Source organism: Rhizopus delemar, genomic scaffold (assembly GCF_000149305.1).
Source record: "Rhizopus delemar RA 99-880 supercont3.6 genomic scaffold, whole genome shotgun sequence".
Lineage (NCBI taxonomy): Eukaryota > Fungi > Mucoromycota > Mucoromycetes > Mucorales > Rhizopodaceae > Rhizopus > Rhizopus delemar.
Genome location: NW_027137832.1, coordinates 2,222,659 through 2,244,544, shown reverse-complemented (window position 1 = coordinate 2,244,544; position 21,886 = coordinate 2,222,659). Strand labels below are relative to the sequence as shown.

General features: G+C 43.5%; 10 protein-coding genes across 10 annotated transcripts; 6 read left to right on the top strand and 4 right to left on the bottom strand.

Annotated features, from left to right (window-relative positions):
• Positions 1-332: 332 nt before the first annotated feature.
• RO3G_08881 (uncharacterized protein) lies at positions 333-2,998 on the top strand (the record flags this gene model as incomplete). Its single annotated transcript, XM_067663466.1, has 6 exons — positions 333-466; positions 515-758; positions 826-853; positions 909-1,091; positions 1,149-1,447; positions 1,502-2,998. The coding sequence occupies 6 exons, from the start codon at positions 333-335 to the stop codon at positions 2,996-2,998; spliced, it is 2,385 nt and encodes a 794-aa protein (XP_067519567.1).
• Positions 2,999-5,181: 2,183 nt separating this feature from the next.
• On the top strand, positions 5,182-6,145 carry RO3G_08880 (uncharacterized protein; the record flags this gene model as incomplete). Its single annotated transcript, XM_067663465.1, has 2 exons — positions 5,182-5,220; positions 5,327-6,145. 2 exons carry the CDS (start codon positions 5,182-5,184, stop codon positions 6,143-6,145), a joined length of 858 nt encoding a protein of 285 aa, XP_067519566.1.
• A 597-nt stretch (positions 6,146-6,742) lies between these two features.
• On the top strand, positions 6,743-7,924 carry RO3G_08879 (uncharacterized protein; the record flags this gene model as incomplete). Its single annotated transcript, XM_067663464.1, has 1 exon — positions 6,743-7,924. The coding sequence occupies one exon, from the start codon at positions 6,743-6,745 to the stop codon at positions 7,922-7,924; it is 1,182 nt and encodes a 393-aa protein (XP_067519565.1).
• A 706-nt stretch (positions 7,925-8,630) lies between these two features.
• Positions 8,631-10,415, top strand: RO3G_08878 (uncharacterized protein; the record flags this gene model as incomplete). The annotated part of the gene is made up of 7 exons (XM_067663463.1): positions 8,631-8,730; positions 8,787-8,936; positions 8,991-9,034; positions 9,100-9,210; positions 9,259-9,395; positions 9,445-9,857; positions 9,901-10,415. The coding sequence occupies 7 exons, from the start codon at positions 8,631-8,633 to the stop codon at positions 10,413-10,415; spliced, it is 1,470 nt and encodes a 489-aa protein (XP_067519564.1).
• A 1,112-nt stretch (positions 10,416-11,527) lies between these two features.
• On the bottom strand, positions 11,528-11,775 carry RO3G_08877 (uncharacterized protein; the record flags this gene model as incomplete). Its single annotated transcript, XM_067663462.1, has 2 exons — positions 11,528-11,639; positions 11,768-11,775. 2 exons carry the CDS (start codon positions 11,773-11,775, stop codon positions 11,528-11,530), a joined length of 120 nt encoding a protein of 39 aa, XP_067519563.1.
• Positions 11,776-12,206: 431 nt separating this feature from the next.
• On the top strand, positions 12,207-13,333 carry RO3G_08876 (glycerol-3-phosphate dehydrogenase [NAD+]; the record flags this gene model as incomplete). The annotated part of the gene is made up of 3 exons (XM_067663461.1): positions 12,207-12,244; positions 12,294-12,908; positions 12,958-13,333. 3 exons carry the CDS (start codon positions 12,207-12,209, stop codon positions 13,331-13,333), a joined length of 1,029 nt encoding a protein of 342 aa, XP_067519562.1.
• Positions 13,334-14,008: 675 nt separating this feature from the next.
• RO3G_08875 (uncharacterized protein) lies at positions 14,009-14,688 on the bottom strand (the record flags this gene model as incomplete). Its single annotated transcript, XM_067663460.1, has 2 exons — positions 14,009-14,232; positions 14,313-14,688. The coding sequence occupies 2 exons, from the start codon at positions 14,686-14,688 to the stop codon at positions 14,009-14,011; spliced, it is 600 nt and encodes a 199-aa protein (XP_067519561.1).
• Positions 14,689-17,185: 2,497 nt separating this feature from the next.
• RO3G_08874 (uncharacterized protein) lies at positions 17,186-18,591 on the top strand (the record flags this gene model as incomplete). The annotated part of the gene is made up of 3 exons (XM_067663459.1): positions 17,186-17,924; positions 18,006-18,128; positions 18,185-18,591. The coding sequence occupies 3 exons, from the start codon at positions 17,186-17,188 to the stop codon at positions 18,589-18,591; spliced, it is 1,269 nt and encodes a 422-aa protein (XP_067519560.1).
• Positions 18,592-19,289: 698 nt separating this feature from the next.
• On the bottom strand, positions 19,290-19,943 carry RO3G_08873 (uncharacterized protein; the record flags this gene model as incomplete). The annotated part of the gene is made up of 3 exons (XM_067663458.1): positions 19,290-19,395; positions 19,451-19,536; positions 19,590-19,943. The coding sequence occupies 3 exons, from the start codon at positions 19,941-19,943 to the stop codon at positions 19,290-19,292; spliced, it is 546 nt and encodes a 181-aa protein (XP_067519559.1).
• Positions 19,944-20,768: 825 nt separating this feature from the next.
• Positions 20,769-21,710, bottom strand: RO3G_08872 (uncharacterized protein; the record flags this gene model as incomplete). Its single annotated transcript, XM_067663457.1, has 2 exons — positions 20,769-21,038; positions 21,120-21,710. 2 exons carry the CDS (start codon positions 21,708-21,710, stop codon positions 20,769-20,771), a joined length of 861 nt encoding a protein of 286 aa, XP_067519558.1.
• Positions 21,711-21,886: the final 176 nt, after the last annotated feature.

The following is a 21,886-nucleotide window of genomic DNA, read 5'->3' as shown; positions in this document are numbered from 1 at the left end:
TGATACTCATAAATGACAGAAAAAAAAAAAAAATTAAAAGTGCTATGAAATGATACAAAGTGATCGCTTATAATGTTTTACCGTATGACAACGTACGAGGACAGGGATTGTTTGTGCGTAATTGAGTGTATTTTACTGGAAGGTGTAACTATCGGATATTGAGAGAAAATAGAAACAAGCAATCTCATTCCCTTTTTACTCGATTCCCCTTTCATCTTCGGCCATTCAAACGTTTGATCGAAAAAGAGAGAGAGAGAAAATTTCTTTTTCCTTCTTTTTGTTTCTCTCCTTTGTCCCCCCCTCTTGTCATCTCTCTTTTGCCTCCTCTTTCGATGGACACCACCCTAGCCGTTCAGAATTACAATGGAGGCATCATTGTCGTCAGTTACTTGATATCTGTGGTTGGAGCCCAAACGACGCTGGAGTTATTGACCCAAAGAACCCATATTCATGGCTTGTACAATTGGTAGGATATCCTGCCCACCCTTCCCCTCTTTTCTAAACGACGCATTAGGTTTCTGTTGGCGGCCGCTGCCTTTGTCATGGGCGCCGTGGGTATCTGGTCGATGCATTTCATTGGCAATCAGAGCCTGACGTTGTGGGTGAACGAGAGTGCTTATCAACTCTCTTACAAATCTGGCTATACTTTTGCCAGTTTGGTCGTGGCTATCGCCTGCATGTTTCTTGCGTTTGCCTTTGTGGGTATTTCAGAAAAGGCACAACTTTCACGTATTGTACCCAGTGGTATTTTTACCGGAGTAAGAATAAAAAAAAAAAAAATGACAAATCAAGGATGCTAAACACACACCCTCTCTGGTTCTGTAGCTTGGCATCGTCTGTATGCATTATGTCGGTAAGACAAAGTGACACGACTGTGTGTCAAAAAGAAGGACTAATTTGATTCTCAGGACAGTTCGCCATTGACTATTTCATCATTGTTTACAAGACGGGGTATGTTATTGGTGCAGCCATTATTGCCTGTGTTGCTGTCACGGCCGCCTTGTATCTGTTTTTCAAATTACGTGAAAAATGGATGAGTCTGTGGTACAAAAGACTTGGTTGTGCCATGTTGATGGCTATGGCTGTTTGCGGTAAGGAAAAAAAAAAAAAAGTCAATAGACGACCGGCTGATGTGAATTGACCTCTAGGCATGCATTATACTGCTCTGGTCGGCACCACCTTCCATCTACCTCCCAGCAACGCCCCTCCTCCAAAGCCAAAGCTGAGCCCTGCCGCATTGATCGGCATCATCTCGGCCATCGTCGTCGTTGCCTGTGCGGCCCTGATCTATATCAGTCTCAAGGCAAACATCCAAAACGTGTACCGAAACAAGACCAACCGAAGGCTGATTCTGGACTACGTCCTGTTTGATCCCACAGGCCGTGTGTTGGTCAAGGTGGACGGCACGGTACCGATGGAACAAGTCGTGGATGATTTGAATGCACATGTAAGGAAAAAAAAAAAAGAGAGATTTGTGTGATGTATACTCATGTTTCTAAAGGCATCCACCAAAGGATTCAACGCGAACCATCCCCTGTTCCTCCGCCTGTTTCAAACCAGCCTTTCGACCGCCACGCTTCCCAGCAGCCCGGCCAGCAACCCTCGATCGCCTCCCAGTGCATCCGAGACCTTGTTTGACAGCATCCAGAGCCAATTCACAGACGCCGTGCAGCATCTACAACGAGAACTCCGTCTGGACCCATCCACCGATCTCGGCCTCTTGACCGACCTGATCGTTACCGCCAACACGATCCATCCCTCCTCCCTGATCCAGAAGGGATCCGAGATCTTGAGACGACCGAGAACAAGAGAAACGCGCAAGCAGAGCGGGTTGCCGCTGGCGGACGAAAGCAGACAAGGAGCCGATCAGGCAGGATCGGTGTTGGCCCCTTGGCCGAACCAACAACAGCCAGAGGATGAAGAGAATGGGATGAAAGAGGTCAGGCGGTCTTTGAGTACCATGGCCATCTCGATCGACTCGCTTCGACTCTCGGTCGAGGACTCGGATGGGGAAGACATGCATCTGTTCTTGACCCAGCGCCTGACGAACGAAAAGGACATGAGTCGATTGTTATCCCAAGGCTATCGATTTGCCGATCCGGTCTTTATCTCCAAGACGATGGCCGACAGGCTGCGTGTGCCGGTGGACGTGATGCGCCACTGCTTTTTCGACTTGCAACAGCTGACGAACGCAGCGGATGCGATACTGCAGACGGCGACCGAGGCCAAGAGCCTGATGGGCGTCTTGGTGCTGGTGAGGGAGGGAAGGGAGGTGAGGGTGCTGGTGGACAGGGTCAGACGGCATGCGATTCCTTTCAAGGAGCTTGTGCTGGAGGGAGCCTTGGAGAAAGAGGAGGTCGAGTTCATCCACAGTCTCCAAGGCCACAGCTTGCTTGACCTCACGCACCTCGCCCAGAAAGCGCCCGGTGAACGTCTGGCCGGGGCCCTGACGCTCGCGGCCCAACAACTCCTCGACCTGGGCACCTACAGCAAACCACTCTACCAGACCGCTGTCCTCCAACCGACTGTGATCGACGTCCCCGCCTTTGGACTCACCGCGGGACCCTGTCAGCTGCTGCTCTTCACCACCGTCGTCCACACACCCGGATCGGCCGTCGCTGTCAACCGTAGCCTGGACGAACCGTTCAAGTGCATTCCGCTCGCCCTCTACCGTGCTCTCGGTCCTTACCTGACCGATCGAGCCGCCCAGGCCTACCCGTCTCCTTCGCGTCCTTACAGCAGACAGCAGCAACTCTATCAACAGGCCGGTCTGTCTGAACAAGCCAGCAGCGAAGCCCTCAGCAAGGACCTCCTGCAGCCAAAAAACCTCTTTTCCTTACCCCCTCCACCACGAAGCAAACGCAAGCGACTGTCGACCGCCTCTCCCTCTTTACCCACCCAGCTCGAGGTCCTTTCTGCCCCGATCTCCATCCTGCCGGCCAAAGATCGATTCGGTTGGATCGATGGCCTTCTCGAGCACCTTGTACATGCCTCATAGATTTTTCATCCTCCTTGTTCATTCACCCCCTTGACATTCTCATCTATAAAACGCATCCCTCCTTTTTTTTTTTTTTTTTTTTTTTTTTTTTTTTTTTTTGCTCTTCTAAACCAGTGCATTCATGTTTACGATCGCATCGATCGGTCTCTGCTGAACATCACTTATCCGCAGCACCCCCCTCATCCGATGTCTGTCTGAACCTGCATCCTCCTTTGTTTTCTTCCAATGCATCCTTTGTCTTCACACAACCGAGTGGGTTCAGCCCTTGGGGGATTCAGCGGACTGGATGCCTTTTTGACCAAGTTCATGAGACAGACTGGGTTTGGATACCGAACCAAGCCAAGGTCAGGTAGCCCCGCAGAATGAATTCGGTCCATGCGGGGAAAGATGACATCCCCTTCAGAGTGTAAAACGAGGGGGCATAAAGAAATGCTCAGCGTGGGTTTGGGGTCGAGTGGAAAGAGGGGGGGGGGTTGAAAACGCGTCCGTAGTGTGTGTGTGTGTGTGGATTGGATGAGACGAATGGGATGTCCATCCTTTTTGTGACTCTGGATGGATCCTATAGCAGTGTTTTGAAGTAGAGAGAGAGAAGAGTGGATGGGATGATTCTCATTTACAAAAAGAAGATTGTTCTGAGAGTGTAGGATGCGATGTAAGGGGATTGACCTTCTATTTTAAGAGACTGTAGTTGGGCGTGGATGCTTCTTTTAGAATGTTTTGGTTGCTCAGCCATGCAAGATCGGAAAGGGGATGACCGAGCGATTGAAAAAGGAAATTGAACCGACGTCTACACTGACCCTGTTACGTCATGGCTCTTTGTCTTCTTTCATCCTGGTGACAGATGCATCCAAAGCGACGCGCGCGCGCGCTCTTGGGTAACATTGGATCCAATACACTTTACATCTTGTTTGCCCTCCCCTCCTGCATTCAAAGGGGGTCCTATCGGAACCCTTCTTTTCAGCCGAATGAAATTGTGTGGTTGCATGGAACTGTGTGACGAAAGAGAAGAGAGGTAGCGTTGGATGGATGACATCAAGATCGATAATCCTTGAGAGAACGTGTATCGGTGCATGTCCTTTTACGTGTGTTACGTTTTGATGATTCAGAATACGATGGACTCCTTCATGTTGAAAATAGGGTTTGGTCTAAAACATGATGTCTTTTGCCTTTTTTAATCAATCCTTCTTTTGACGGAATAAAAATTGATTTTTGGTAAATTAAATCAAGTCTAAATAGTGCAACCCACTCTCTTTCTCTTCTTTAGACGGTAATATTTAATAAATTTAGTCATACATTAATCTATTGCTTATAACAAGACGGATGAATTCTTTTTTGTTTATCAAGGAGTTTTATGCAAAATGTAAATACGCACAAACAGTGTGAAAGAATAGATTCAAATCATTCCTTCTACACGTGTCATTCGATCTATGTTTTCATTCAAAACAAAGAGTGAAAAACAGTGGAAAGAAAAAAGATGAATAAGTAAAAAAAAATAAAAAAAATAAAAATAAAAAAAAAAATAAAATAAAAAAAAAAAAGAGCAAAAATTGATTCTCAGATACGTTGCTTTTCATTCTTTTGAAAAGAAAGAATGAGTGTTGACAGCAGTTACAAATGATCCCTTGTCATCTCTTTCTTGATGGGATCTCAACCGTGAATATAAAAAAGGGTGGTTGTTGTTGAATGCATAAAAATAAAAAAAAAGAGAGTTCATGTGAATCATTCGTGTAACGAACATGAAGAGAGATTGTCAACAACAGAAAAAAAAAAGTTCAGGTTTTCTCTCTTTTCTCTCCTTTTTTTTTTATATATTTTTAAAGTGTGTCTTCACTTTATTTCTCTACTTGTTTATATACCCTCTTTCTTATCCTCTTCCTTCCTTTTCTTGTCTTCTTCTTTCCTTTCTAACTCTTTCAAAAAAAAAAGGACTTGTCTTTTTTGTTTATATATTTCCTTTTTTTTCTTTTTTTTTTGTTGTAAATTATTACATGTATTTATACGTTATTATCGAGTGAGCTCTCTCTCTTTTTTTTTTTTTTTTTTTTTTTTTTTCTTTTTTTTTTTTTTATATATATTTTGTAAAGAGTTTCCATACACACCCCTTTTATTTGTATTATATTTTTATTATTATTATTATTAAATGCATGAACTGGTCAAAAAGGAGAAAACACGCACGGACCTAGATGAAGCGCAGCAAAAGAGAATTGCAGAAAGAGCAGCGAGTAAGATGGCACAAGTGATACAACGAAGAAATAGAACCTCCATGATGTGGGGAAAGAAGGTAGTGAGAGATGAAGGTTGACTTTGAATACTAAGTTTATTTTATAGGCAGTCATCAAGAAATATCCAGACGGTCGACAAGAAATCATTATCCCTCAAGTCTTAACACCCGAACAAGAACAATACGAATTCCCTCCAAGATCCACCCTCTTGAAAAAATTAGCCACTTTTGAAAAACAACAACCAGCCGTCGAAAAAAAGAGACCTGAACTCAATGACCTAACAGCCTATTTCTCACAAGTGACGACGAATAAAGATCGTGTGGTCACTGACTGGATGTCTGAGGTCGAAAGACATTCATCCACCAAACCAAAATCAACCAAGACCACCCTAAAGAATCCGAGTGGGACGAACGGTAGTAACAAGATCCAGTTCAAAAGTGACGCAGGCAAACGATGGGCCAATCGTATCCAAAATACCTCACTCCAACCACCCGATGAGAGTAGCAAGAAACATTATGTACCTCGTCGTCTATTACACAAACAAAAGGAACCCGTGGCTGAAACGGTCAGTCGGATTCAGACCATGTGGAAAGCCTATCAGCAACATCCTCAGCAGGTAATCGAAAGTAAGATCGGTATGACCGCCATGGCAACCACAGGAGAAAGAACACCGATGGCAGGCATGGTCCATCTGGTGCACATGTTGCATCAATCGCTCAAGATACAAGAACAACGATCGGCCGATAGACTCGCTCAACTCGAGTCTCTCTTGAAACAGGAACAGCAGAAACGAGCACTGGCCGAAGCCTCTGTTCAGCAGCTGACACATCCTCCACCACCACCTCCCATCCGACGTTCACTTGCCTCCTCTAGACCTTCTCCCACCATCCCTCGGACGACAAGAGATCGTCTGGGCAGGAGATGATTTGTATATTGTTTTGTATATATTTTGTGTCTATATTAAATAAGCACATCTTATTCTCTGTAAAATGAAATCCCCCTTTTCTTCATCCCCACACGTGTCATGTAGCATCACTTCTTGTTCACACTTTTTCCTCATCACGTAACACATTAAAAAATCAGACCATAAAATCAAAAGCCAATTAAATTTTCTATTTCATCTTCAAGCCCTTTCTCTCTTTCTCTTTCTCTCTCCCCCCCCCTTTCTCCCCTTTCTCCCCTTTTTCATAATCAAAGGGGGGGGGATAACAACCAGATGGATAGTTTTCCATTTTATTGTTCAACACAGGATATACACAGGCTTTATTCCTTTTTTTTTAAATCATTCAAATAAAATAAATCATGAAATAGAAAAAGGAGAAAGAGAACAGGAAGGGAAAGAGAGAAAGTGAGTGAGTGTGTGTGTGTGTGTGGAATGATATACTCCAAAAAGACAATAAAACCCAATTCATCACTTTATTCTCCTCCCCCCTCCCCTCCCCTCTCCTCTTTCTTTTAATTTGATGGTCAAGCCAATGTGTGTGTAAATCTTTTATTTCCTTTTTCTTCTTCTTTTTCAACCATGATATCCACCATCACCACCACCACCACTCAATTCAGTCAACTTCAATCATCCCTCATCGAATCCTTTCAGATCATCACCTCACTCGAACAACTCGAGCTCTGTCAAAAGCTTGGACTGCTCAGCAAGACAGAGCATCAGCAGACGATCAAGATTGCCAAAGCCCTGATCGATCATCATCAGCTGCCGGTCCAATCGAACGACTGGCACAGTCTGAAAGAGTGGGTTCAGATGCTGCGCGATCGATACCAGCAAGAGCTCGAGACACAATCGATTCGACCGATCAAGACCGACAGGGAACGGATCGCTCGGTTTGATGACATTGCCAACCTGAGCCGTCGTCTGGAGATCTATGGTCAGGCCCATGACGACCTGACCGATTTACTCAGCGCCCTGAAGGGACTCAGGAATGATTGGAGACAGCGTAAACGGGACGTGGAGAACATTGTGCTCTCGATCCTGTCGGCCTCAAACGACTACCGAGTGATCAAAGTGAACCGACCCCACCTGGCCACCCTCGGCCTCGGCCTGGGTTCGATCGGGAAATACTATGTGCTGTTTGAGTCGGACGTGTCGGACGAGACCAAGAAGGCCTTGCTCAACCGGGTCGCGGACGATTTCAGTCAGGTCTTTCAGGAAAACGCCGCTCAGAACCTGGCTCGGATGGCGGCCAGTTACCATCGGGTCTTTGACGCGCCCGAGGACGGTGACATCCTGGCCGACATCCAGCTCCTCGTCCATCACCTCCACCGACCCCAATCGACCCTGCTCGCTTACCCCACCAGTCTACCGAACGAGACCCCGAGCACCTCCTTTCGTGAACGACGCAAGTCCATCGTCCTCCTCGACGATCCCCACCCGGTCCTGTTCAACATGGCACAGCCTCTCTTTGCACCCGCCGGCTGGCACTGGCCCACCTTTCTCAAACACAAGAAATCCAAAGACCTCTGGTCCACCTCCGTCTCCCGTCTCGCTCAGCATTTCACCCAGGTCGGTCTCGATTATTATTCAAATATGCTCAACAACGCCCGTCTCATGCACGCTCACCGCACCCAGATGTTTGAGTTCGCCACTCACTCACTCCTCAGGTGCTATCGTGCCTTACAGTTGGAACAGGGCCTCGCGGTGCTTGTGAACACGCTGGATCTGATTTCTAAATTACAAGAATTACAACACAATTAATTTATAATAAATGTCGAATACGATTTAATAATGCATCGCCTTCTTTGGATAATAACAGTCGTTCAACTTCCATCCCTTGGTTGAGCATAAGCTCAAGATGATCTAGCCTCTCTTTGACATCATCCGTTGCATTCAGTTGTACATGAGCTTCATACAGACAACGCAGTATTTGAACATCCACATGGTCTTCCTGTTCACATAACGCTGCATAACACGGTTGACCCCGTACAAGATCATCTACCCAATCCATCAGTCTCTGTCTTTTTTTTTTCTTTTTCTTTTTTTTTTACCCATCTCTAAACACATCAGTAAGGCCAGTGCGTTATGTCGTAGACTGCCTGAACGCTTTAGATTCTCTATTTCTAACACCATCTCTGTCCTTCTGTCGCTTTTCTTTTCCAATCGGCTTTCTTCTCCTTCTTTTGGCTTCGCCAGTGACTCTTTGGCTGGCTTGACTGCATTGAACTTTTTTTCATTCGCTACATGTTTTGAACTGTTCAGGTGGTTCTTGAATGTGGCCGCGTTATTAAACTTTTTTTTGCATGCTTTACAATAGTTGTCTGACACAGCTTGAGGTGGCATATATAAAAAAAAAAAAAAAAAGACTTTTTTTTCTGAGAGAGAAAGAGCAGTCGGACATTGAACGATACCACGTAATGGTCCAAAGGGACGCGCAACCTTTCTCTTTTTTTCTTTTAAAGAAAAAATGAGTGAGGTGAACAAGAATGATCAAGTACAAGCCATGGATATTGTTGAAGAAGATGAAGAAACAAAACAAAAGCGTCTTGTCAAAGAAACCATGAATGGTAAAATTATCTATTTTTTTTTTTTTCTTTTATAAATGTATCAACATGCAAAATAGATATGAAACGCAATTTTTCTTTATTGGAACGTTCGGTGGAGACGATTGAAGCAAGATTTACCACGCGTGTACTGAGAACCTTACCTTCCATCAGACGTCGCTTGACTTCTGAAATACTCGCACAAGTTATTGTGGATTATTATGGTCCGAGTAGGTGAATGTGTACATTGGATGATAATCACAACTTACTTTTTTTCGCAATAGATGATGAACAAATAAAAAATGAATTGTTAATATATTTAAACGAGGTAAAAAGAAAGATGTTTATTTCTAGGATGAGCAATAGAAAAAAAAAATTCAACATGTATTATAGAAAGACACGTCAACAACAGAAGGAGAAAAACCCAATGCGTTACCTGAGGTGGACATGTACATTCATTTGAATGTTTTGATTTATCTTTTAGATCAAAATGAGATTGAAAAAGTAAAAAGAAAGAATGTTGAAACAGAAAAGGGTTCTAATACTCTATAGGGCATTGAATTATCCAACAAGACCATTCAACGCATGAATGCCATGAACCGTCGAACGATGGATCCATTGGCTGCTCGCATTTACTTTTATCATGCTCGTTTCTATGAGTTGACCCAACGACTGGCTGAAATCAGACCGTAAGGAAATCGATGTGGACAAAGAGCTCAGGAATAACCTTGTCTTTAGTACGCAATTAGCCGCACACCGAACGGCCACGTTAAGACACGATGTGGAAACGCAAGCGACCTTGTTGAACTTGTTATTACGCAACTATTTTTACCATAACCTGTATGATCAAGCCGACAAGCTTGTCTCCAAGAGCACCTTCCCCGAGAAGGCAGGTAATAACCAAGCAGCACGTTATGCTTATTACCTTGGACGTATCAAGGCCCTTCAGTTGGATTACACAGCCGCTCACACCTTCCTCACACAGGCCATTCGAAAGGCCCCTCAGAACAACATCACCGCTGGCTTTCAGCAAACGGTCTATAAATTCTTTATTGTCGTTCAGCTCTTGATGGGTGAAATCCCTGAAAGATCGCTTTTCAGACAGCCCATGTTAAAGAAAGCATTGGTTCCTTACTTGGCCATCACACAAGGTAAGCGTTAGGAACAGATCGCATAAGCTAACTGTCTTTCTAGCCGTTCGTATCGGTGACCTGGCCAAATTTCAAGAAGGTTTAGGCCAATTTGATGCTACGTTCAAAAAGGACAAGACGTACACCTTGATTCTTCGTTTACGTCACAATGTCATCAAGACCGGCATTCGTATGATCAGTCTTTCTTATTCCAAGATCTCGCTTCGTGACATCTGTCTCAAGCTTCACTTGGATAGCGAAGAGGATGCTGAATTCATCGTGGCCAAAGCGATCCGTGACGGTGTGATCGATGCCTCATTGGATCACACCAAGGGATTCATGAAGAGTAAGGAGATTGTGGACATCTACAGTACAAATGAGCCTCAAAACACCTATCATCAACGTATCAATTTCTGCTTGAACCTTCATAATGAAGCGGTCAAGGCCATGCGATTCCCTATGGATGCGCATCGAAAGGAATTGGCCAGCGCTGAAGAGGCAAGAGAAAGAGAAAGAGAGTTGGCACAAGAGATTGCAGAAGGCGATTTAGACGATGATGATGATATGCCTGATTTTTAAATAAAAGCTTTATTTCTTCTTTTTGATATACAAACAGCCCACGTCGAGATACGTACAGATTTCATGAATCACACTGCTCGCCAGATGATAATAGAGAATGGCAGCAAGACACAGATACATTTGGAGGATGAGGCGATGATCCAAGACGATGTAAAGAGCACTAAGTGAAGGGATGAGTCTTATTCTTTTGCGAATCCTTCCTTACCTTTCTACGATCGCTTCATATTTAGCCAAAAGCCAACCGGACACCAACAGAAGGGTGACGGGCAGGTTGATGAAAGGAAAGGGCAATTGAGCGACATGGGCGGTGATCATCAAGCCGACTTGATGACCAAAGAGCAGGCCATAGAAGGGAATGAAGAGAGCCAGATGATCCGTGACGAGGTCCGGCCAAGTCGTGAGCCAGAGGTAGCCCCAGACCGACAGGCTGACAAAGGGACCCAAGCCGAAAAGAGCGGTTGGGAACGATGGATGAGAGCGAGCGACCTGATGGAGCCTAGAGAGGGAGAGAGAGAGAGATGAGGGGACCTGTGGGTCTCTTTTTGGCATCCACTTACCCCGAGAGACTATTGTAGAGCACGACGAGCGCACCAAAGACGACAAGGAGATGATTGAGCTGAAAGTAGCCGAGGACAGCATGAGGTGAGAGGCCGGTCAGGATCTCGTTCAGTCGGGTGGACCAGATCGTGGGCCCAAAATAACCCGAGAGGAAATGGATGGCACAGAGCATCAAGAGGCCCTCGACCGGACCACTAAAGTAGCCGAGGTACAAGTGGCCGGTGTGATACTCTTGCCAGGTGGACAAGTAAAAGTTGGCCAAACTGGCCCAGAGCGAGCCTACCGTCCACCAACTCTGACCCAGGCCGGTGGCCGAAGCCCAGGTCAGGATACTCAGGCTGGTGTTCAACGCATCACAACCTAACTCGATCATCAGTCCTTGTTTTCTATGTCTTCTTTCTTACCGTGATCAAACAGTTCACCCAACGGACCTGAGGTGCCAGTGCGTCTCGCTTGCTTGCCGTCGATCGCATCCAGTGATTGATAGAGAAAAAGGCCGAGGCTGAAACTAAAAAGAAAGTCAGTGGAGGTCTCGTTGGAGGGCGTCGGTTTGGTTACGAATAATAAACCCAGTGAGGACATTCGGTCAGATCAGAGGTATAATAAAACAAGGTGGCCACGTTCAAGACGATCGTCAGGAATCCTAAAAGGGTGATCATGTTGGGTCTATTTAAAAGGTGAGTATCGTGTCTGTCTCTCTTGGTTCTGTCTTACGCCATCCACAGTGGGAATAATTGAACGAGATGATTCCAGTAGGGAGTCAGGATGTATCTTGACATGAGCGATTTATCTACCCCTTCATATCGATAACGGTCGATGGCTGCCAGGCGATCCTTTGGAATATAAACATAGGGTGTCATGGAGAAAGAAAAGAAGAAGAAAAGTTGACATCATGCATGGTAAAGGCGGAATGTCAATTGGGATCACACGCTTTCTTGATTGACTTTATCATCATGACGTCGGATCCAAATTCCCCGTGAAGGGTGAACACAAAATGATCGACTTGGTCTTTTTACACAAAAAAGTAAGGGGTAAGCACAGACCTAATCTTTCATCGGTTGCCATGTGTACTTGAATAAAATCAATTTGAAAAACGCTAGTGTAATACAAGATTAATTTTTTTTTTTCTCCTCCACATTTTTTTTTTTTTTTCATTTAATTTTTTTTTTTGGGCAGATGCTTTTCAAAACTCCTTTTCTTTTCCATTCGACACAAAAAAGATTGTATTCTGTCATGAAGGAGAAAGTATGTGTGGTGGGTTCAGGCAACTGGTAAGCAGAGTAGATGAAAAGAAAGCGAGGTATTCAATGGTTTGAAAAGGGGTTCAGCGATTGGCAAGATTGTGAGTGAAAACGTGTTGAGATACCCCGAGGTCTTTGAGCCTCAGGTACGTCAGTGGGTCTTTGAAGAAGACTTTCGAGGCGAGAAGCTGACGACGATCATCAACCGTGAACGAGAGAATCCGAAATACCTGCCGGGCATCCAGTTCCCCTCGAACCTGGTCGCCGTGCCCGACCTGGTCCAGGCCTCCCGAGACGCCTCGCTCTTGGTCTTTGTCTTGCCCCATCAGTTTGTCCGTGGGGTGTGTGAGCAGATGAAGGCTCACATCGCGCCTCATGCTCGAGCCATCTCGCTCATCAAGGGCCTCGAAATCGAACCGGACAAGGTCACCTTGTTTTCTGAAGAAATCGCGCGAAAGCTCGGCATACGTGTCTCGGCCTTGAGTGGTGCCAACATTGCGGACGAGGTCGCTCAAGAAAAGTTTTGTGAAACGACGATTGGAAGTCAGGACGAGGCCGACGGCCGCTTGTTTCACAAGTTGTTTCATACCCATTATTTCAAGGTCAATGTCATTCGTGATTATGTCGGCGTCGAGCTCTGTGGAGCGCTCAAGAATGTCGTCGCTGTCGGTGCAGGCATCTCGGATGGTTTAGGGTAAGTCCAGCTTGGGTCGTGCTCTCATGCTCACCTCTTTTTTCTGTAGTTATGGCAGTAACACCAAGGCGGCCATCATCCGTTTGGGCTTGATGGAAATGCGCAAGTTTGGTCAGACCTTCTTCGGTACCGTCCAGGACAGCACGTTTTTCGAATCCTGTGGCGTGGCCGATCTGATCACCACCTGTTCGGGTGGACGCAATCGAAAGGTGGCCGAGGCCTTTGTCAAGACGCGTCAGCCGATCGATGTGCTCGAAAAGGAGTTGTTGAACGGACAGAAATTACAGGGTACCTTGACAGCTCAGGAAGTCTATCAATTCCTTTCGGCTCGAAAGATGACGGACGAATTCCCCTTGTTTACGACCGTCTATCGCATTATTTATGAAAATGCGCCTGTGGAATCGATTGTGCGTGAAGTGAATTAGACGGAATAGATTTTTATTATTATTTAGCCAGTAAACACTTTTTCTTTAAAGTATTTAATGTTTTCCATGTAAAATACAAGGTATTGAAGGGTACTTTCATATACATCGAGCTTTTCTTGTTCTTCGTTTGGTGGTTGCTCTTGTTCTTGTTCCACTGTAGGATTATTTACGAATGAGTCGTTATTGTTATCTTCTAAGGATGCAAGGTGTATATAAATGGTGGTTCTAGAATCAAAATAAACAATATGTGTGTCGGTTGTATTTACATGGAGTGTGAATTGTTGAACTTGGGGTTGCATCGTCAGAAAAAGTCGATAGTAGCCAGTGGATTGCGGTATCTTTTGAAGGGGTATCCCTGTTTGATCATTTAACCATATCATTGGATCTGTCGTGGCCCACGCTAATTTCCCTTGAGGATTCTTGGTGAATAATGAAATGGCCCCTGTTTCTTGATCGATTTCAAATGAGGCTGTCCAAATGACAGTCGGCGTCCGTGCAATATAAAGTGCACAACACAAGCTCAAGAAGGCAAAGATCAGCATCAGCCTCCGCCTGATCTTCACACCCTCTCTCTTGTCTTCACTGCTCCTGACCCTCGGCGGCTCAGCTGGGGCCGAGGGTGATTCGGCTGGATGAGCGAGTGACAAGAGGGCATTGTAATCCTGTCGCTTGTTCTCATCCCTTTCCACCTCTCGATCCCTGGTCCGTTTGAGCAGTTCCAGGATGTTTGCACTCTGGATCGCACAAAACTGATCGACGGCCAAGATCTGATAGCTGGCCACGGCCGGTCGGTTGGACTGTCTGCATTCCATGCCTTGGATTCGACTCAGCCGATCGTCCTTGTACTGAAAGGACGGTGGCTTGCCGACCTGGATGTTGCTGAGGTCCAGACAAGGCACCTGATATTGGGTCAAGACCTTGGCAAAGTAACTCTTGACCTGCTCTGATCGACCGGTGGTCAGGGGTAAGACGTAAATACCCAGCTTTCGAATCTTGTACAAGAGTTCCATGTCACGTCTCATCCTGTCGTCATTGTGGTCGTCATAGACATAAACGCAAAGATCGATCCCGTTGGGTGTCTTTTCGGAACACATCATGCCTTGAAATTCATCGGGCAAGTCATGACCCAGGTGAGCCGAGGGGAGTTGATCAGGGTTGGGACACTGTTTCCAGGCATAGTGAAGTAAGAGTTGAGCGGGATCATCTGAACATTCGGCTGCGGTCGATTGCCAGGTGAAATCCGCTTCGATGATGGACACACCGTATTCTTCATAACTGGCTGAAATAATCGTTTGATCCAAATAAAAGTTGTTTAACGGGACCAGGTTGTGCTTGATCTCTCTAAAAGGAGTCATTGGTTCATCTCCCCAAACTAGAGAATGTGAGAAAGTGAAGAGGATAAAGACAAGTACCTTTCTGTTGGTCGAGCAGGACATGAATGAATCCCTGCCCTAATTTCTCTAATAAACGCTTTTTAACCTCTTGGTCAGCTGCTCCCATAAATAAGACTCGATACAATGCTGGATATTCAAATCGTTCACTTGAAAAATAGGAAGTGGTAATGGAGGATGTACTGAATCTTTTTTCGGCTTCTTCTATACGCTCTGTTAGATCCGATTGATCTAGTATATCATCCGATTCTGCTATTTCTATAGAATCTTGTCCAAATAAATCATTCCTATCGGATGGCCATGAAATTTCTACTGGTCTGTTAATGCAACTTTATTATCTATTATTTTTATTCTACCTTCAAGTCTATTGTTATGCATGCAATGGTATTATATATAATGCGTAGTAGAAAGTTATAAATTAATAATAATAATAAAAACAATAAAAAAAAAAGGAAAAGAAATAAAAGAAAAGAAAAAAAAAAAAAAAAAGGGGGGGGAAGAGAAAAGGACGACAGAAGGGTAATTCGACTAAGTGGGACGGACTTTGAAATAACGACAAATGGAATGAATGGGACTTTATTGCGTTGTTGTTGAACCATAGAAACACACTTTCGCTTGCTTTTGATTTGTCTTTTTACAGAGAGTCCTCCCTTATTACTTTGATATCACTTTCTAGACTGGTCATTGGATTTTAATACTTTTAGATGCATGAAATTTAGTTTTGTTCAGTAAGGATGTGTACACTTGAGTCATACATGATTACCACTGGTAATTCAGTAAAGTTTTGTTTGTCAGACGGGAATAAAAATGTAAAGACTTTTGTTAAATAGCACAGGTTCTCCTATGAATAGATTTATTTTCAAATTATAAAAAGTCCATCTCATTTCTTGTGAATCTCACCCGTGCTTTGAACTCATGTAGAATGAAATAATTTCCTTCTCCCTTTTCCTTGCTCGTTTTTAATATCATTTCTATTTCGACATTTTTCTTTGAAACTTTTCAAGACAGGGTCGAATAGGTTATTGAATACATCACATCATATTCATCCCTGTCACTTCATCAAGACAGACATTTGTATACATCACAGACAATGATAGTTATTTAATCAAGTTTACCCTAGTTACGATCCATAAAGTAAAATAGGCCATGATAACCTCATTGGACATAAAGTGATCCTTTCTTTTTGTACGAGATGTGTCTTTATTATAAATTATTTGTGTATCAAGAGGATGTGCAACAGTAGGATGCTTATAGCCATCCCAAGTTTTATAAAAAACAGTTGTCATATCAACACATCCATCATCTTTTTGCTTGAATCTTACTGACATGTTTGCATGACTATGTTGATAGTTCAGTTCATGGTCCATCCTATAACAAAGTCTGTCGTCATCTTCTTTCTCTTTTACATTAAGGTTTGATTCATAAATTAAAATATGAATTTCGATCCATAGTTTTCTATTTCTGTATTCAACACTTACAACCTTATTTTAGCGAAGGTTATTTTTTTTTTTAAAAAAAAAAGGGGGGGGGAGGAGAGCGCTGTATCACTGATAGCTGCGGACAACAATCAAGTATTCCCAAATCCAAGGAATTTTTTTTTGTTTCTGCAAATAGCCTTATTAACAGATGCATTGTTTTAATACATCTCAATTGACTATAGTTTTGATGGATCTTTTAAACAATTCAATTTTACAAATAGAGAGAATAAAGTTGACAATTGTGTGTGTTTATGAAACGATAAGGCTGCTAAAGTATAAACCATCTTTTACAAGTCATTCTTTATTGAAGCAATCTGTAGTATAAACAAGATGTGTTCTTATTACCTTATGCATCATTACCTTACAAGACGAATAACAAGAGAACGTTTGTTTTTTATGCAAAAAGTATTTTATATTACTTTAGTCTTGGAGTATGTAAAATAATATGAATCTTTGAGCTCATTTTTTATACTTTTAAGCATCATACGAATCAGATGATTGTTTCATGAACACACTGTCTCTTTTATTGACAAGATGAGTAAAGAAAAAGGGTATTTTAAAAACTAATTTTATTTTCATGATCTCCCTCCCTTTTTTCTTTGTTTTCTCTCTTCAACCACTTTCTAGTTTATGGAGCTTTGAATTTGTTCTCTGAACAAGTTTAAATAATTTAAAACATATTTTATTCAACATTACCCCTTGTGAAAACACAATGCTAATGTCAAGCAAACGAGCTACTCTGATTTCAATCCAAACAAATCAAACAAACAAACGGAACCTGAAACCTCTTGTTCCTTATTGTATCCATCTGGACTTGCACCCGAGCTCTAAATATAGACGGTGAAAAGTAGCCAATCCGACGTGCAAGCGCTTGCTTCCTTGATCAACTCAGTTAACCAATCATTTTACTTTAAGGGGCAAAGCACTGAAAAGAGAAAAAAAAATGCCAATTCGTCTTTTTCTATTTTTATACAACAACTGCCATGTTTCTTTCCAACAAAAAAGAAAGAAGTAAAAGTTTAAAAAGATTAGTCAAAAACAAGATATCAACACCTGTGGCCGTTCAGCCGACAAAGATTGAGCTTCCCAAAAAGATTATTAAAGCACTTTATGATTATCGAGCCCAAGGACCCCATGAACTCTCGTTTCAAAAGGGCGACTTTTTTCACGTCACCGGTCGAGAAAATGATGCAGAGTGGTATGAGGCCTCTAATCCAGCCACCAACAGTCGAGGTCTGGTACCCGTCAGCTGTTTTCAAGTGATTGAACGTACGGCGAACAAACGGCCGGTGTCATCCTCCACCAGCGGTTCGGATTCAAGTGACAACATGCACCGAAAACTGTACGGTGTTGTCCTTTATGATTTCAAAGCAGAACGACCGGACGAATTGGACGCTCAGGCAGGTGAATCGATTGTGATCATTGCCCAGTCGAATCACGAATGGTTTCTGGCTAAACCTATCGGCAGACTCGGTGGACCCGGTCTGATTCCTGTCTCGTTTGTTGAAGTGAGGGATGCCCAAACGGGTGAATCGGTCGAAGCGGTGCAGTTGCCTCCAGTCAAGGACTGGAAAAAGATGACGCAAATGTATGAGGCCTCCACTATTCCGCTGGGTGTCATTGAACAAAAAAAGAAGGATGTGGTTGTGTTTGCTGCTATCAACTCATTTATTTTGGAAGGAGATCAGTATTGGTTTGTGTTGTATGCAAAGACAATACGTGGTATGCATCGTATCTTGTATCGTTTATATGATGGTAATCGTATCCTTTTTTTTTGGTTTCTTTTTGCTGACTTTTTTATAGACTTTTACGACTTTCAGCTAAGTTTATTACAAACTTATCCTGCAGAAGCTGGTCAAGAAGATTCGGATCGTATTTTACCTTATATGCCTGGGCCATTAAAGGAAATTGATGACAAAGTGACAAGTAAAGAGGATAATAAAACTGTATGGGTTGACTTATTTTTTTTTTTCTTTGATTAGCTGAAAGACAAATAGATTTGAATCGATATTGCCAAGAATTACTTAATTTACCTCATTATTTATCAGAATCTGATTTGGTTCAAAAACAATTATTTGGTATTCATGAAGGTGATATCGAACTCGATTATGATCCAAGAGGAGTCAGCAACCGACAGTCGATTGAAGATCACATTAAAGTAAAGATTATACATAAAGACGACATTTTTGCTATCAAGATGCCTGTGGATTGTACACTGGAATATTTAAAATCAAAAGTCTATGAACGGATTGGTCTCGAAGTCAACTTGTACTATAAAAGCGAAGTTTCAGGATTAAATCAACCTCTGGAAGGTGAATTAGACATGGAAGAAGCTTTTGTACAAGCCATTCAAAGAGGCAAATTGACCATTACAACAGGAGATGTTTAGATTGTTTGATGTGTCAGTTGTGTGTATATTATTGTGTATTTATTTGTGTGAATAGTATCATTTATAATAAAGGGAATATGTATTATTTTTCAATATGGAATATAAATTAACCCATGTCTGCAGCAAACATCAAAGTCGCCGCTGCTCCTGCTTGAGCCCCACTGTCCACCTGGCTGTTTCCACCACTGTTGTGAGCTCCCGCATTTGTATTGCCTCCAGGGTCTCTTTCGTCATCATCATAATTGTACGTCTTTCGTTTCTGAAGACCCTCCAAGCCATAACTTGACTTTTCACCCATATTGTAAGATTCGGCTGGGGCATCCATCGGCAGATTCTCATAGGGTTGAGGAGGTAAGCTATAGTCAATCTCCATCCGCTCACATGTTTCCTTTAGCTCATACATAAAGTTGTTGTGACGAAGCCATCGACCTCCAGCGTCTTGCCAGTTCTGAGCATGCTCAAAATAAAACGAGAGACTGACAACATTCTGGTTTTTAAAAGCAAGAAGATTGCATGTGGTTGAATTGGGAGTATAATGTCTAGGAAACTGATTGCACCACTCTTGCATGTGTGAAATCAGTTGTTTGATTTTCCATGAAGGCGTAGAGAAATCAATTTGTAATTCTATTCCCGGACGCATTAATTCAACGGTTGCTCACGAGAGCGACAGACTTTTCTTTTTTGCCGGTGAAAGAGGGCTACTTACCATTTGCTTCGCATGTTTTACCAGATCGTCTCACGTTGATGATGTATTGAGTGGTTAATACAGAGTTTTTAGCATACACCAGACTACCGTCCCACTTGCTATCAAAAGAATGGGTTAGGTATCCCTTTTGTAAAATCATTTCTGTCCACCTACATGAACGTTGTGACCAGTAAACCCACTTCGTTCACCACCCAATTCTCTGTACCAATAAACACACGATCGCCTGCGTCAAATGGGTGCTACCACAAGACAAGATTAGTACGACTTTCTTGAAAGACATCCATCGACTTACAGTGACAAAGACAAAGATGATGGCTTCGAATGCATCCTTTGCCGAGGTACCAAAAATAAAGCTAGCGGCCACAAAGGCACTCCAGAGAGGCATCAGATCCGTTCCCACATTCACGCCAAACGCTGCACAGACAATAATGACCCAGACGACGATGAAGATCACCATCAGGATGATATCCAATTTACCCGTGGCTTGTGACAAATCACGCATCGACCGACTCAGATATTTCCGTTCACGGTAGATGCGCACACAACCCGACCTCAATTCCTTTTTGCTGACGTCGCCATTGCCATCGTAATCAAACAGATGAAAGGCATCCACGGCTTCTTCGACCGTACTAAAGAAGGGGTACATGTCAGACTCGACAAGATAATCACGATTGGACTCGGGCCCAAGCAGGTTATTAAAGATCTTTTTCGCGAGTACCTTGGCTTGCAGCGTCGAATTCTGACCTTTGGACGTGTTGCTCTCGCGTCGGGTCTGTGACTTGAATTTTTGATAGCCTCCCTTGATCAACTTGCCTGGGATCTGGGAGGTGGAGATGCCAAAGTCGCGGGTGGCGCCCAGGATGCCATCGCTGCTGGTCCGAGAAAACCAGGTGTTCTCTCTCGAGACAGGCGCCGGGTCCTCCTGCACGGGCTGCTTGCGCTTCAGCTTTTGAAACAGGCTGGGCCGTTGGGGCACAGGCGAGGGCGGAAGGCAATCGTTCGGGAGCTCACTCAGTTCTTGCTTTTCATCGTCCGATCGTCCCTTTCGATCTTCCAGTGGAGGAATGGCAATCAGGGTGTCCATGTTTTGAGGAGGAAACTTGACATTGGATTTCTGATCCAGGAATTCTTGTCCGCTGGACATGATCGACTTGTTGGGCACACCCTCGTCCATCGAATGCGACCGGACCGGTGTGCTCGTGCCGTGGCTGCTGTGACCCGCATGCTTGGCTTGCTTGCGTCGTATGCGCTTCAACAAGAACTCTTGGGGATTTTTTCGCTTCATCTTTTTCAATCGATCCAAGATCCGAAGTGCCTTGTCATTTTCTTTAATTCGATCGCCGTAGGCTTTCCTAAAAGTGACACGGCATCATTAGTCTCTTTTTTTTTTTCTTGTTCGACAAAGAATACTCACTTGTGGAAGGAAGTGACTAATTGGTACAACCAAGGTAGTAGAAAAAAAAAATTTTTTTTAGTATTCCACTTCATTACGGAGACTTAATTTACCTATCAGTTGAAGAATAAACTTTTCAATAAATAAAAATAAAGCGGCGAAAAAACATGCTTCCCAGATGCTAAAAAAGGTACGGACATAAGAGGGTTCGTCTGCAAACATATCCAAGCCATTGACATCTTGACCCAGATAAGGTAGTGAGATATGATATCGAATGAATGCCCAAGATCCCCAAGCCCAAGAAGCAATCAAGACAAGCTTGATATAAGTTCGTAGGGCCATGTAATACTAAACGAACAATAAATAAGATGCGTGTCACAAAATGGGGATTCCATTCTTTTTTTCTTTTTTTAAAGTAGGACAACTTACAGACAATCGCATTCGCAAGACTTCGGTCGATTGAGGTCTTAAAACATTGACCAATTTCTTAATTGTCCAAGGCACGATTTCCACAAACACCTGACACATACAAGCGATACACCACATGAATGCGATCCAAGTAAACCAGAGCTGAAGTCCGTAAGAGGTCATTGTGATGAGTTCACGACGGTTGTAGGCCACAAAGATGGCGATATCAATCGCGATAAAAATGAGAGCAAACAGGATGATACAGGTCCAGGCGATGGGGGCCGCATTATTGGATACACAAATAAACAATCCACTGTTCGCCAGTGCTCCCCGCTTTCGATCGTCTTCCTTCTTCTCTAGCTCTTCATCCTCATCTTTACCCGCCCAATCAAACTCTTCACGTAACGTGCGACCGTCGAGATCGATCGTCTCTGGCAAGACGAGGGCCGGTCCAGCCAGGATTTCTAAGGGTATCGTGGCTGGGATACCATCATCCAGTAAGATGGGTTCATCCTCGTCTGTACTTGCCACAGACAGCGAAGAAGGATGGGATCTTGGGTTGGTGGGCCGGTGAAGATCCTCTTCAATGACATCTTGCTTTTCTTCTGTCATTGAACTTTTTTTTCAAAAAAAGAAAAAAAAAAGGGGGAAAAAAGAAAAAGATGAAGACTTTCATACCCACACACCCACACACAACTTTTTTTTTTAATCACTCTAGATCAAAATCCCGATCTTTTGCTTTTAACTTTTTATAGAGCAAAGTGCATTGCTTTTTTAGAACCAAAAAA